Raw genomic sequence first — 13072 nt, forward strand, 5'->3', positions numbered from 1 at the left:
CTACCGGATGAAACGGAAATTGGCAAACATATGAACAGATAATCTGTTTGTCAAGCTATGGCAATTGAATTTCTAATCTAATGGAATATTTATGAGGACGGCAAAAAATCGTACGTCCAAACATCGATGTGTGTTCAACTAGACTATCGCTTCTCATTCGAAGCTGCTTTACAGCTTTTTCGAGAGCGTATTGGTCCAATGAGTTTCAATGTTATATTATACAGATCCATCTGACGATTGAAGATATTGATGATGTTCTGTGGATTCCAAAGTAATGCCTTGAAATCAAACACTTTCATTGATTCCATTCTAACAGCTCTTTCACAAACGGCAATATCAGAATATTAAAATAAGTAAATAAATAAATAATGTTTATTTCCTAAAAAAACTAAAGCTACTACATTTACATTTGACTCCTTACATTGCCACTTACATTTACATTCAAAACTACTACAAAAAAAACTACAATAATTGTTTAATTTTATTCACAAACCAAGTTTTGGGAACGATTTGGAGAGTTTCCAAGGACTGTGAAGAAGGATGTGAGGTAGATTTATATAATTATGCTGCACATGAACGTTTCGTAATAACAAGCGTATAGGAGAGTACAGAAAGTTTCTGCTCTATCAAGAACTATGTAATTCGAAGCTAAATACGAGCAAGTGATGTGAGCATTCAGGATTCTATGAAACTCACCCCCGGTAAGTTTCATAGGTAAAATCCCCTGCCTGAATGATTGAAATGAGACAAGCGAGTTTGTGGATTGTATCGTATTTTGGAATAGGAAGTACTAAATTCCCAATTGGAAATTTGTCTATCTATTGATATCGTTGAAGAAATATATCGTCAGTAATCATAGTAATGCATGCAGGGTAATTCTTGAGAAAAGGAAAAAATATTCTATTCCCAATGAAACTCTCTTGGTCTTTATAAATTTCACGACAGTCTGAATGTTGGAAAAGAGCGAAAGAGTCACAGGAAGCCAATTTCCAATTTGACGGTTGCAAAAACGTTAAGTCAATGACATAAAAGGGAGCGATCGTTTCCTGCTCGGTCAGACATGGAAAGTGGAAAATTGAGAAAATAAACGAAAATGGATTCGTGAGACATGAACTTGCACCGTTCAAAGCTTTTAACGTCCTCTATGGACTAACAATAAGCTTACCTCAATTCAATGTCAATGAGCATACTTATCAGACAGAAGATGATGTAGAGTGATGTTTTGCATTTGTGAACCGGTAGAGTTTAGTATGTTTGATAATTTAGTGTTTGTTGAAGAATGTTTGGTGAGGAATGAAAGATTTTTGATGAAGAATTGTTGTTTATTGAATGAATAATTACCACAATATCAACTACACAAAAAATTGTTGTTTAATCATTTTTGAACAACTAATTACGACATAGCAGTCAGGTATTCATGAATAAAAGCTATTAGGTTCTACTCACATTAGTGAAGCGTTTTCGAACACTAGGCCCTTCATCAACACTGGCTGTCACTTCCGTTGTTGAATACATATGGTTACTAACCAGGAAACAAAAGACAATGTGAACTTTTTCGTACACACATATTAAACAAAATAGACAGTTCACAGCAGAGTATGAAACAGAAAAGAAACTCAACTTCCTAGATCTGACAATCACAAAAAATATGAACAATCAGCACAGCTTCAATTTATACAGAAAACCAACCACATCAGACACCCTTATCCACCAGACCTCCAATCACCCCACTCAACACAAACATGCTGCTTTCAAAACAATGATTCCTAGACTAAACACCATCCCCTTATCAACAGAAGATTACAGTACAGAGCTCAACACAATAAAATTCTTGGCCCAAGCTAATGGCTATGATCCACTACTCATACACAGAATCCAACAGAGAATGAAAAGAAAAACTCAAAAGCCCAGCACTGAACATAACATATTATTCATAACACTAACATACATAAACTCAAAGTCCAACAGATTAGCAAAGAATTTCAAAAAAGCAGGATTCAAAATAGCATTCCAAACAAAAAACAAGATCAAAAACCTACTAACCACAAAAGAACAGAAACAAAACTTATACGGAAACGCAGGGGTATACAAACTCAACTGTTCAAATTGCCAAAAATACTACCTGGGGCAGAGCGGTCGTTCATATGAAAAAAAAAGATTCAAAGAACACATCAACAACCCCGAATCAGCATTTGCTACCCACACAATAGGAAACAATCACACCTACACAGAAATAGCCACAAATTTAAAAATATTACACACCAAAAACAAAGGGAGTGAGCTAAACACCTTGGAACAATTATTTGAAATATAAAGATACTAAATGAGACCCCCACAACATCCATAATGAGCAAACAAACTTGAAATCACATAGCCTCTTCAACCTCCTACTCCAATAAACTACAAATTCAAATATTCCCGCCACCCCCGCCACCAACCATTCAAAAAATCCCGCCACTCCCACAACTCACGCTGCTTACTAACCATATGTATTCAACATCGGAAGTGACAGCCAGTGTTGATGTAGGACCAAGAGTGTCCGAAAGCGCTTCACTAATGTGAGTAGAAGCTAATAGCTTTTATTTATAAATACCTGACTGCTATGTCATAATTAGTTGCTCAAAAGTTATTATTTAACAAGCAGTTCGTAATGGAATCAAACATTGAAGAATTGTTGTTCAATGAAGATTAGTTCAAATATATTTATGAAAAAGGAAAGAGACAGAGCTAAGAGGCTTTAGAAGTTTATCTGAGCGCTTTCCAATAGAGTTAGATCATTCAAGTGTTAAGTGAAGATCTTCAAGACGTTTGAAGGTGTATTCCAATCTGATAGTAATAAGTCAGTAAAATCGCTGTTAATTTAATTCAAAACCCTGCTCATTCGCAGATAATTTCTAAGAAAGATATAAGCGTCAAGAGAAAATCAATTCTGCTTGGAAGACGATTACTGGATTCTTAAGCAGATATAAGCGAGTAATATTACTTTTGTCGATATTTTATCTTGAAATTGATTATCATATTCCAAGAAGGCCTTAAAGAGCTCTGCAGAAATCAGCATCATAGACTTCACGTCTACACATTAAATTAAGCAGTAATATTCTTGAAGTATTACTCTGATAAGGGCGATGAAGTACAATCCCTTGAGGGTATTAAAGTACAACATGCATTAATATTAACAATTATTGTAGCCTAAAAGAAATATTGATTCCACTACGCTATATTACAGTCTCTCTGATTATTTTCGCGTCTCGAGTTTAGTTACGAGTTCTAGTTTCAACATCACTGTCGTCACATCTTGGCCGTTGCCTCCAGCTGCACTATTTCATAAGACTGTTGATTCTATTATCTGTACACCATGATCGAGGCTGAGGAACACAATTGATCAAATAATATTCCATATACGGTACATTTTCATTCTATGTGTAATGCTGCGAAACAAAGTTAGTAAGATTCTCTCATTCTTTATTAATTCATCGTGATTGCATGTCTTAACAAATAAAGAATGGTCAAAGAAAGCTAATATCATTTGTATAAATTTGAAAAAATTGTTGACTCGAAGGTTGTTAGAAATCTCATTACCTCACTGAAAAATTTGCTCATGGAAAAATGTGTAGGAGTGGTTGAAGAAGAGACTGCAGTAATGCTGTGTATTACGTATTTGTATAAAATAAACTATATTTGTTTCTTACGAATATTGAGTTTCTTCATTCACAAATATGACAAATGCCATCAATCAATGCTGGTAATTGTGAACATTTAATATCAGATAAGACCTTATCTGTTGAAATTTGCAAGGAAACTGCTTCTGGGTTGTTTTTTCCCTTCCAAAACTTCATTTGATTCGCTGATTTAATCGACCAAATTGAGATTTTATCAGCAGTTTCAAAAAGTAATAGTGTGACCGATGGCGGTTTATTCACTAATTTTAGAAATTAAGAGTACATATTTGAATGATGTGGTAAAGCTTTATAATCATTTTATAGGTATTCTTAGCTCTCAAAACCGGCAAACACAGTATATCGATATTTGTGGTGGCACAATAATTGGAAATAGAACTGTTCTAACAGCAGCACACTGTGTTTTGGGAGATGCCAAGTGAGTCGTCCATTATATTTTATTATTTATACATTGGCTTATTACACAATCTAAATCAGAAGACAATTTCAAATCTGCAGTTTTGTCAGACAGTAATTTGTATGGATTGAACAAATTTGATTGAGTTCAGAATAATTGGTAATTAATTAATTAATTAAATGTAGGCTCTGAACTAATAATATTGAAACATTCGAGCGACAGCAGTAATTGCATTGATGGAACATTTATTCATTTTTCCAATTCTCTAATAACTTTGATTTGTCGATCCAGTTTATGCCTGTTCTGTGTCCATATCATATGGACACATTTATGTTAGTCCAGTCTACGAAAGATTATAGAGGGAAAAGTTTGGAACACAATTTTCAACTCCACTCTTTTGAGGATAGTTAGAGGATTAACATATCAAAAGTCCTCACCCCTACCCCCTGTGCTAAAGGGGTGGGGTGAAAGTATCATTTTTTTCATTTTTCGCATATATCTCGGAAACTATATATCTCATGAACATTTATATCTCTTGAAAAATTGAAGGTCACAAAATTACCAACAAGTTTTGTGCCTTACATTTTTTCCATATCTCTCATAGTTTCTGAGATATCCGACCTTGAAGGTGAGACATTTTTTGAAAAAAACACTTCTGCCTTCAAGTTTTTCATCTTTTCGGCCTTATAATTTTTGAACGATTGTTGGAAAAAATCGGTGCTGATTATGAGATTATGAGGTGATAGTGCATCAAATTATCTTCAATTTGATGTATATTCTCACTATTTTACGCATTTCCCTACGATTGTTGCAACAATTTTAGTGTATAGAGTGAAATTCTCTGTTCAGCAACAATAGATCAATTGACAATGACATTTGAAGGGAATGTTTGGAACACAATTTTCGACTTCGCAGCTTTGTTGAGACTAGTTTGGAGGTGAGCATATCAAAAATCCCAACCCTTAAATCATGTGCTGAAGAGATGAGGGTGGTTTGAAAGCTGCGTTTTCCACTTATTACTTACATGCTTATATCTTGGAAACAATTGGTTATATTGACATAATCAACTACATAAAAATGAAGCTTAATAAATTTCCTACAAGTTTTGTCTAATAGAGTTTTCAGATAAATCCTATAATTTTCGAGATATTCATGTTGTGAAATGATGCATTTTCTAAAAACCAGATTTTCTTCCATTTTTCCGCTCTTTCAAGTCTCATAACTTTTCAACAATTGATAGAACAAGAATGTGCTAGATACGAGATTGTAGAGCATTAAATAATCTTTTATTTCATGTATAATTCTAATATTTGATGCAATTCCATACGACTGTTGCACCAGTTTTAGTTTTGAGTGTCAAATCTTAAGATTCACAACAAGTGAATGTTTCCGAATATCACACTATTCTGTCATCATAAATTGGCAGTGCGCTTCGGTACGAACATTCATATTGAGTACCTATTGGAAAGTCTGCCGAACCAAACACAGGGGTTGTTTTTAAACTTCCTACCATACAAAGACACTCAAAACTGAAACTGGTGCAGCAGTCGTATGGGAATGCGTGAATCAGTCGAATTATACATGAAATGGAAGATAATTTAATTCTCTACAATCTCGTAACAAGCACATTCTTGTTTCATCAATTATTGAAAAGCTATAAGACATGAAAGAGCGAAAAAATGGAAGAAAATCTGGTGTTTCGAAAGTGCATTACTTTAGAACATAAATATCTCGAAAAGTAAAGGATTTATTTAAAACCTCTATCAGACGAAACTTGTGGGAAATTTATTAAGCTTCATTTTTATGTAGTCGATTATGTCAATATAACCAATTGTTTCCAAGATATAAGCATGTAATTAATAAGTGGAAAACGCAGCTTTCAAACCACCCTCATCTCTTCAGCACATGATTTAAGGGTTGGGATTTTTGATATGCTCACCTCCAAACTAGTCTCAACAAAGCTGCGAAGTCGAAAATTGTGTTCCAAACATTCCCTTCAAATGTCATTGTCAATTGATCTATTGTTGCTGAACAGAGAATTTCACTCTATACACTAAAATTGTTGCAACAATCGTAGGGAAATGCGTAAAATAGTGAGAATATACATCAAATTGAAGATAATTTGATGCACTATCACCTCATAATCTCATAATCAGCACCGATTTTTTCCAACAATCGTTCAAAAATTATAAGGCCGAAAAGATGAAAAACTTGAAGGCAGAAGTGTTTTTTTCAAAAAATGTCTCACCTTCAAGGTCGGATATCTCAGAAACTATGAGAGATATGGAAAAAATGTAAGGCACAAAACTTGTTGGTAATTTTGTGACCTTCAATTTTTCAAGAGATATAAATGTTCATGAGATATATAGTTTCCGAGATATATGCGAAAAATGAAAAAATGATACTTTCACCCCACCCCTTTAGCACAGGGGGTATGGGTGAGGACTTTTGATATATTAATCCTCTAACTATCCTCTAAGAGCTGTGGAGTTGAGAATTGTGTTCCAAACTTTTCCCTCTATACCTTTATTTGAGCATTCGTTGCCTGGACTATGTGTCTTATGTGTCACATTAATATGGACTTTGTAATGATATTACAGCCATCTCTAGCATTAATCTCATGCTTAAGGAATTTGCAACACTGCTGAATATGTTCAAACTGGGTATAGTTTCTGCTGTTATGCTGTTAGCTGTCTAAAGATTGGAAATTACGATTCAGATATAATTACGATGTAGAGTTCGCAACCGATCTCAATGCTCTCTACAGTCGCTACTACATAGGTCTGACTACAGTATCTATATAACCATGGTTAAAGTTGTAGGAAACTATATAACTATAAAACTATGGTTATATAGATACTGTAGGTCTGACCAGCTAGAATAGTCAATATTTCATGAGCATCAACTAGATGCCCTGTGCCAACACCTGCTAATTGAACAATCGAAGGGAAGTTCTACTTCATTTTCTTCTGAGCTTGAACTTATGAAAGCTTTGACTTATTGGATTCAAAATTTGAACAAATCTAATATAATTTGTATAAATTTGAAAAAATTGTTGACTCGAAGGTTGTTAGAAATCTCATTACCTCACTGAAAAATTTGCTCATGGAAAAATGTGTAGGAGTGGTTGAAGAAGAGACTGCAGTAATGCTGTGTATTACGTATTTGTATAAAATAAACTATATTTGTTTCTTACGAATATTGAGTTTCTTCATTCACAAATATGACAAATGCCATCAATCAATGCTGGTAATTGTGAACATTTAATATCAGATAAGACCTTATCTGTTGAAATTTGCAAGGAAACTGCTTCTGGGTTGTTTTTTCCCTTCCAAAACTTCATTTGATTCGCTGATTTAATCGACCAAATTGAGATTTTATCAGCAGTTTCAAAAAGTAATAGTGTGACCGATGGCGGTTTATTCACTAATTTTAGAAATTAAGAGTACATATTTGAATGATGTGGTAAAGCTTTATAATCATTTTATAGGTATTCTTAGCTCTCAAAACCGGCAAACACAGTATATCGATATTTTGTGGTGGCACAATAATTGGAAATAGAACTGTTCTAACAGCAGCACACTGTGTTTTGGGAGATGCCAAGTGAGTCGTCCATTATATTTTATTATTTATACATTGGCTTATTACACAATCTAAATCAGAAGACAATTTCAAATCTGCAGTTTTGTCAGACAGTAATTTGTATGGATTGAACAAATTTGATTGAGTTCAGAATAATTGGTAATTAATTAATTAATTAAATGTAGGCTCTGAACTAATAATATTGAAACATTCGAGCGACAGCAGTAATTGCATTGATGGAACATTTATTCATTTTTCCAATTCTCTAATAACTTTGATTTGTCGATCCAGTTTATGCCTGTTCTGTGTCCATATCATATGGACACATTTATGTTAGTCCAGTCTACGAAAGATTATAGAGGGAAAAGTTTGGAACACAATTTTCAACTCCACTCTTTTGAGGATAGTTAGAGGATTAACATATCAAAAGTCCTCACCCCTACCCCCTGTGCTAAAGGGGTGGGGTGAAAGTATCATTTTTTTCATTTTTCGCATATATCTCGGAAACTATATATCTCATGAACATTTATATCTCTTGAAAAATTGAAGGTCACAAAATTACCAACAAGTTTTGTGCCTTACATTTTTTCCATATCTCTCATAGTTTCTGAGATATCCGACCTTGAAGGTGAGACATTTTTTGAAAAAAACACTTCTGCCTTCAAGTTTTTCATCTTTTCGGCCTTATAATTTTTGAACGATTGTTGGAAAAAATCGGTGCTGATTATGAGATTATGAGGTGATAGTGCATCAAATTATCTTCAATTTGATGTATATTCTCACTATTTTACGCATTTCCCTACGATTGTTGCAACAATTTTAGTGTATAGAGTGAAATTCTCTGTTCAGCAACAATAGATCAATTGACAATGACATTTGAAGGGAATGTTTGGAACACAATTTTCGACTTCGCAGCTTTGTTGAGACTAGTTTGGAGGTGAGCATATCAAAAATCCCAACCCTTAAATCATGTGCTGAAGAGATGAGGGTGGTTTGAAAGCTGCGTTTTCCACTTATTACTTACATGCTTATATCTTGGAAACAATTGGTTATATTGACATAATCAACTACATAAAAATGAAGCTTAATAAATTTCCTACAAGTTTTGTCTAATAGAGTTTTCAGATAAATCCTATAATTTTCGAGATATTCATGTTGTGAAATGATGCATTTTCTAAAAACCAGATTTTCTTCCATTTTTCCGCTCTTTCAAGTCTCATAACTTTTCAACAATTGATAGAACAAGAATGTGCTAGATACGAGATTGTAGAGCATTAAATAATCTTTTATTTCATGTATAATTCTAATATTTGATGCAATTCCATACGACTGTTGCACCAGTTTTAGTTTTGAGTGTCAAATCTTAAGATTCACAACAAGTGAATGTTTCCGAATATCACACTATTCTGTCATCATAAATTGGCAGTGCGCTTCGGTACGAACATTCATATTGAGTACCTATTGGAAAGTCTGCCGAACCAAACACAGGGGTTGTTTTTAAACTTCCTACCATACAAAGACACTCAAAACTGAAACTGGTGCAGCAGTCGTATGGGAATGCGTGAATCAGTCGAATTATACATGAAATGGAAGATAATTTAATTCTCTACAATCTCGTAACAAGCACATTCTTGTTTCATCAATTATTGAAAAGCTATAAGACATGAAAGAGCGAAAAAATGGAAGAAAATCTGGTGTTTCGAAAGTGCATTACTTTAGAACATAAATATCTCGAAAAGTAAAGGATTTATTTAAAACCTCTATCAGACGAAACTTGTGGGAAATTTATTAAGCTTCATTTTTATGTAGTCGATTATGTCAATATAACCAATTGTTTCCAAGATATAAGCATGTAATTAATAAGTGGAAAACGCAGCTTTCAAACCACCCTCATCTCTTCAGCACATGATTTAAGGGTTGGGATTTTTGATATGCTCACCTCCAAACTAGTCTCAACAAAGCTGCGAAGTCGAAAATTGTGTTCCAAACATTCCCTTCAAATGTCATTGTCAATTGATCTATTGTTGCTGAACAGAGAATTTCACTCTATACACTAAAATTGTTGCAACAATCGTAGGGAAATGCGTAAAATAGTGAGAATATACATCAAATTGAAGATAATTTGATGCACTATCACCTCATAATCTCATAATCAGCACCGATTTTTTCCAACAATCGTTCAAAAATTATAAGGCCGAAAAGATGAAAAACTTGAAGGCAGAAGTGTTTTTTTCAAAAAATGTCTCACCTTCAAGGTCGGATATCTCAGAAACTATGAGAGATATGGAAAAAATGTAAGGCACAAAACTTGTTGGTAATTTTGTGACCTTCAATTTTTCAAGAGATATAAATGTTCATGAGATATATAGTTTCCGAGATATATGCGAAAAATGAAAAAATGATACTTTCACCCCACCCCTTTAGCACAGGGGGTATGGGTGAGGACTTTTGATATATTAATCCTCTAACTATCCTCTAAGAGCTGTGGAGTTGAGAATTGTGTTCCAAACTTTTCCCTCTATACCTTTATTTGAGCATTCGTTGCCTGGACTATGTGTCTTATGTGTCACATTAATATGGACTTTGTAATGATATTACAGCCATCTCTAGCATTAATCTCATGCTTAAGGAATTTGCAACACTGCTGAATATGTTCAAACTGGGTATAGTTTCTGCTGTTATGCTGTTAGCTGTCTAAAGATTGGAAATTACGATTCAGATATAATTACGATGTAGAGTTCGCAACCGATCTCAATGCTCTCTACAGTCGCTACTACATAGGTCTGACTACAGTATCTATATAACCATGGTTAAAGTTGTAGGAAACTATATAACTATAAAACTATGGTTATATAGATACTGTAGGTCTGACCAGCTAGAATAGTCAATATTTTCATGAGCATCAACTAGATGCCCTGTGCCAACACCTGCTAATTGAACAATCGAAGGGAAGTTCTACTTCATTTTCTTCTGAGCTTGAACTTATGAAAGCTTTGACTTATTGGATTCAAAATTTGAACAAATCTAATATAATGATACCAGAATATGAAATTTTCCTATTTCCTTAAGTAATTTTATGACTTCTATCATCTGAATCATGTCAATAAAATTAGAGTGATTGAGAATAATGCCTTTTTTCCAGTGTTTTCGAACACCCCGATAAATTCTGTATTGGAGGAGGCATAACTGACCTGCACAATATCAGCATCTCGCATGTCTACGGAATAAAGAAAGTCATACCTCATCCAAAATACACGACCAAGAACCTGGAATACGACATTGCTGTGATTAAGGTGATTAAGCTTATTCATTTAATTAGTTTAAGCATTCTGAAAAAATCTCGAACTTATGGTTAAAGGTTACTGAAAAATGATATGAATAACAACTAACTTCCTTAAAAGTATTGAGGATAAGGGGGGGGGGGCTCTGGTTCCACCCATACAGGAAGCAAACTGAGTGTTCGAGAAAGAGAATAACCAACAACAATCCTGAGAGAGAATGTGTGATTCATGTTTTTTTAAGTCAGAGGAATTGATAGCAAAGCATCAATGTCACTTTGTCTTTTCTACCGCTTTCTACAGTGGATAACTCTTAAGTTAATAATGAGATCAATTTTCTATCGCAATATATTCCATTCGTCAAGAAAATATATTTTTCACGGTCCAATAAAACAGTTTTATAATTGACTATCAGGTAACCCGTGCTTTGCACCGGGTAAAATGTTGTGTTCAGTAAACATCAAGAAATGGAATAAATATTTTGTCTAAAATACGTGGATAAACGCCATTGAAAATTCCCACCAAAAAAGAGCGATTGGCCTCTAACCCGCAACCTTTGATTCATGAGCCGCGCGATGTTGTGATTGGCGATCAATTTTGCCACGGATTCACTTGGAAAAAGCTCTGTGTGTTGGTTATTATTGTTATGTAAATTCTGAATCACAAATTGGATTGATTTGTTTTGATTATTGAATAAGAATTTATTGATCAATAGGACTATTGAAATTAAAATGAATAAGTCTATATTCATACCCAGTAGATTCAGAATTTTCATTTGCAATTGCAAGTTAATCAGTTGATTAGTTCATCAGTGATAATGCGTCAATAGTGTAGGCCTATTTCCTATCCCGTGCATGTATAAGCCAATTCTCTCATTGATAATATTATACAGAGTGTCCCACCAAGGTTGTAACAGCCGTTGACCATAGATTCCAAACAACATATCTAACAAAATGTTCAGTAAATTTTTTTCCTATCAACCTTAGTTTTCAAGATATATCGATTTTTCGATATTTTCAGAATATGCCTACTTCCGGTCATTAAATACTCAATAACTCGAAAACTACTGGTCGAATTCCAATTTCAAGGGTATTGTTGGAAAGAGAAAAACATTCCAAACAAGATAAATGTAATTTTATTAGTTGTTTGATATTTTGTCGTTTTTTATTAGGGCTTAAACTTGAAAAAATGCTTTTCTTCAATTTCAAAGTCAAATTTCGAACAGTTTTTTCCCGATTTTTCTCCAAGTAATTATAGTGAGTAGTGTATTCTTGCAGACTCTGTCCTCCAATCACAGAGCAGTATTTTAATCAGGGGGCGGAGCCTAAGCCCCCAAGGGGGCTCCAAACCCCGCCCAGATCCCCCCGAGCTCCGCGCGGGAAAACTCCATTTTATAACCCCTCGCCTGGACCAGTTCTCCCACCGATATGAAAACCGCCATTTTAGTTCAAGTATTTATTTGAAAAAACAAATTTATGGGCATACCAATTGTAGAATCCCCCTCCAATCAATCCCCCACGCTTCGCGCGAGAAGACCCCTCGCCTAAACCTCTCACTAGAAGACCTCCATTTTTGTTCAAGTACTTATTTTAAAAAAATATGTAGACATATCAATTGCAAGATCCTTCTTCCAAACAAGCCCCCCTACCACCCCCTATGCTGCTGCCCCCCGCCGCCCTGTTACTTTTAGCAAGCAGAATATCTTATAGCTTTGAAGCTTGATGTTTATTACTTTTTCATACACTTACGCTCGGCTAGATCAAATAATGCTTCCCAGATCTCATTAACATCAGTTATTGTCATAACTGAAGATTCACAGATACAACCATAATGGAAATGACCATAACCATCAATCACAATATCTAGTGAATCATATATTTCAGATAATATAGAGAATCTTGAATTGTTTGTATTTACATTGTTTGAATTTTGATTGATATGCTTAACCTCCTTACTGTCAGTGTCATTATCTAAACAGTACTTTGAATATCTTACACTATTTACCAGTTCATTGAATTCATAAAATGTTATACCCATTAGAAGCCTTGATAGCTTTTTGAACTTTGAATAACTAAAGCATTGACTCATAATTTATAGGTTATGTATGTACTAACACCTTTTGTAGTTAACTCTGGCTG

The 13072-nt window shown here is 34.3% G+C and overlaps 1 protein-coding gene across 1 annotated transcript in view; it reads left to right on the forward strand.

Moving 5' to 3' along the window:
- The window catches only part of LOC111055740 (trypsin-2), a gene marked incomplete at its 3' end in the record, with an annotated part of 51025 nt that extends 40076 nt beyond the window's left edge, over positions 1 to 10949 (forward strand). Inside the window, 2 exon segments of the mRNA XM_039427488.1 lie at positions 7565 to 7677; positions 10799 to 10949. Of these exon segments, the coding sequence (XP_039283422.1) occupies positions 7565 to 7677; positions 10799 to 10949 (264 nt within the window).
- Positions 10950 to 13072: the final 2123 nt, after the last annotated feature.

This window comes from Nilaparvata lugens, chromosome 4 (assembly GCF_014356525.2).
Source record: "Nilaparvata lugens isolate BPH chromosome 4, ASM1435652v1, whole genome shotgun sequence".
In the NCBI taxonomy this organism is placed as follows: Eukaryota; Metazoa; Arthropoda; class Insecta; order Hemiptera; family Delphacidae; genus Nilaparvata; species Nilaparvata lugens.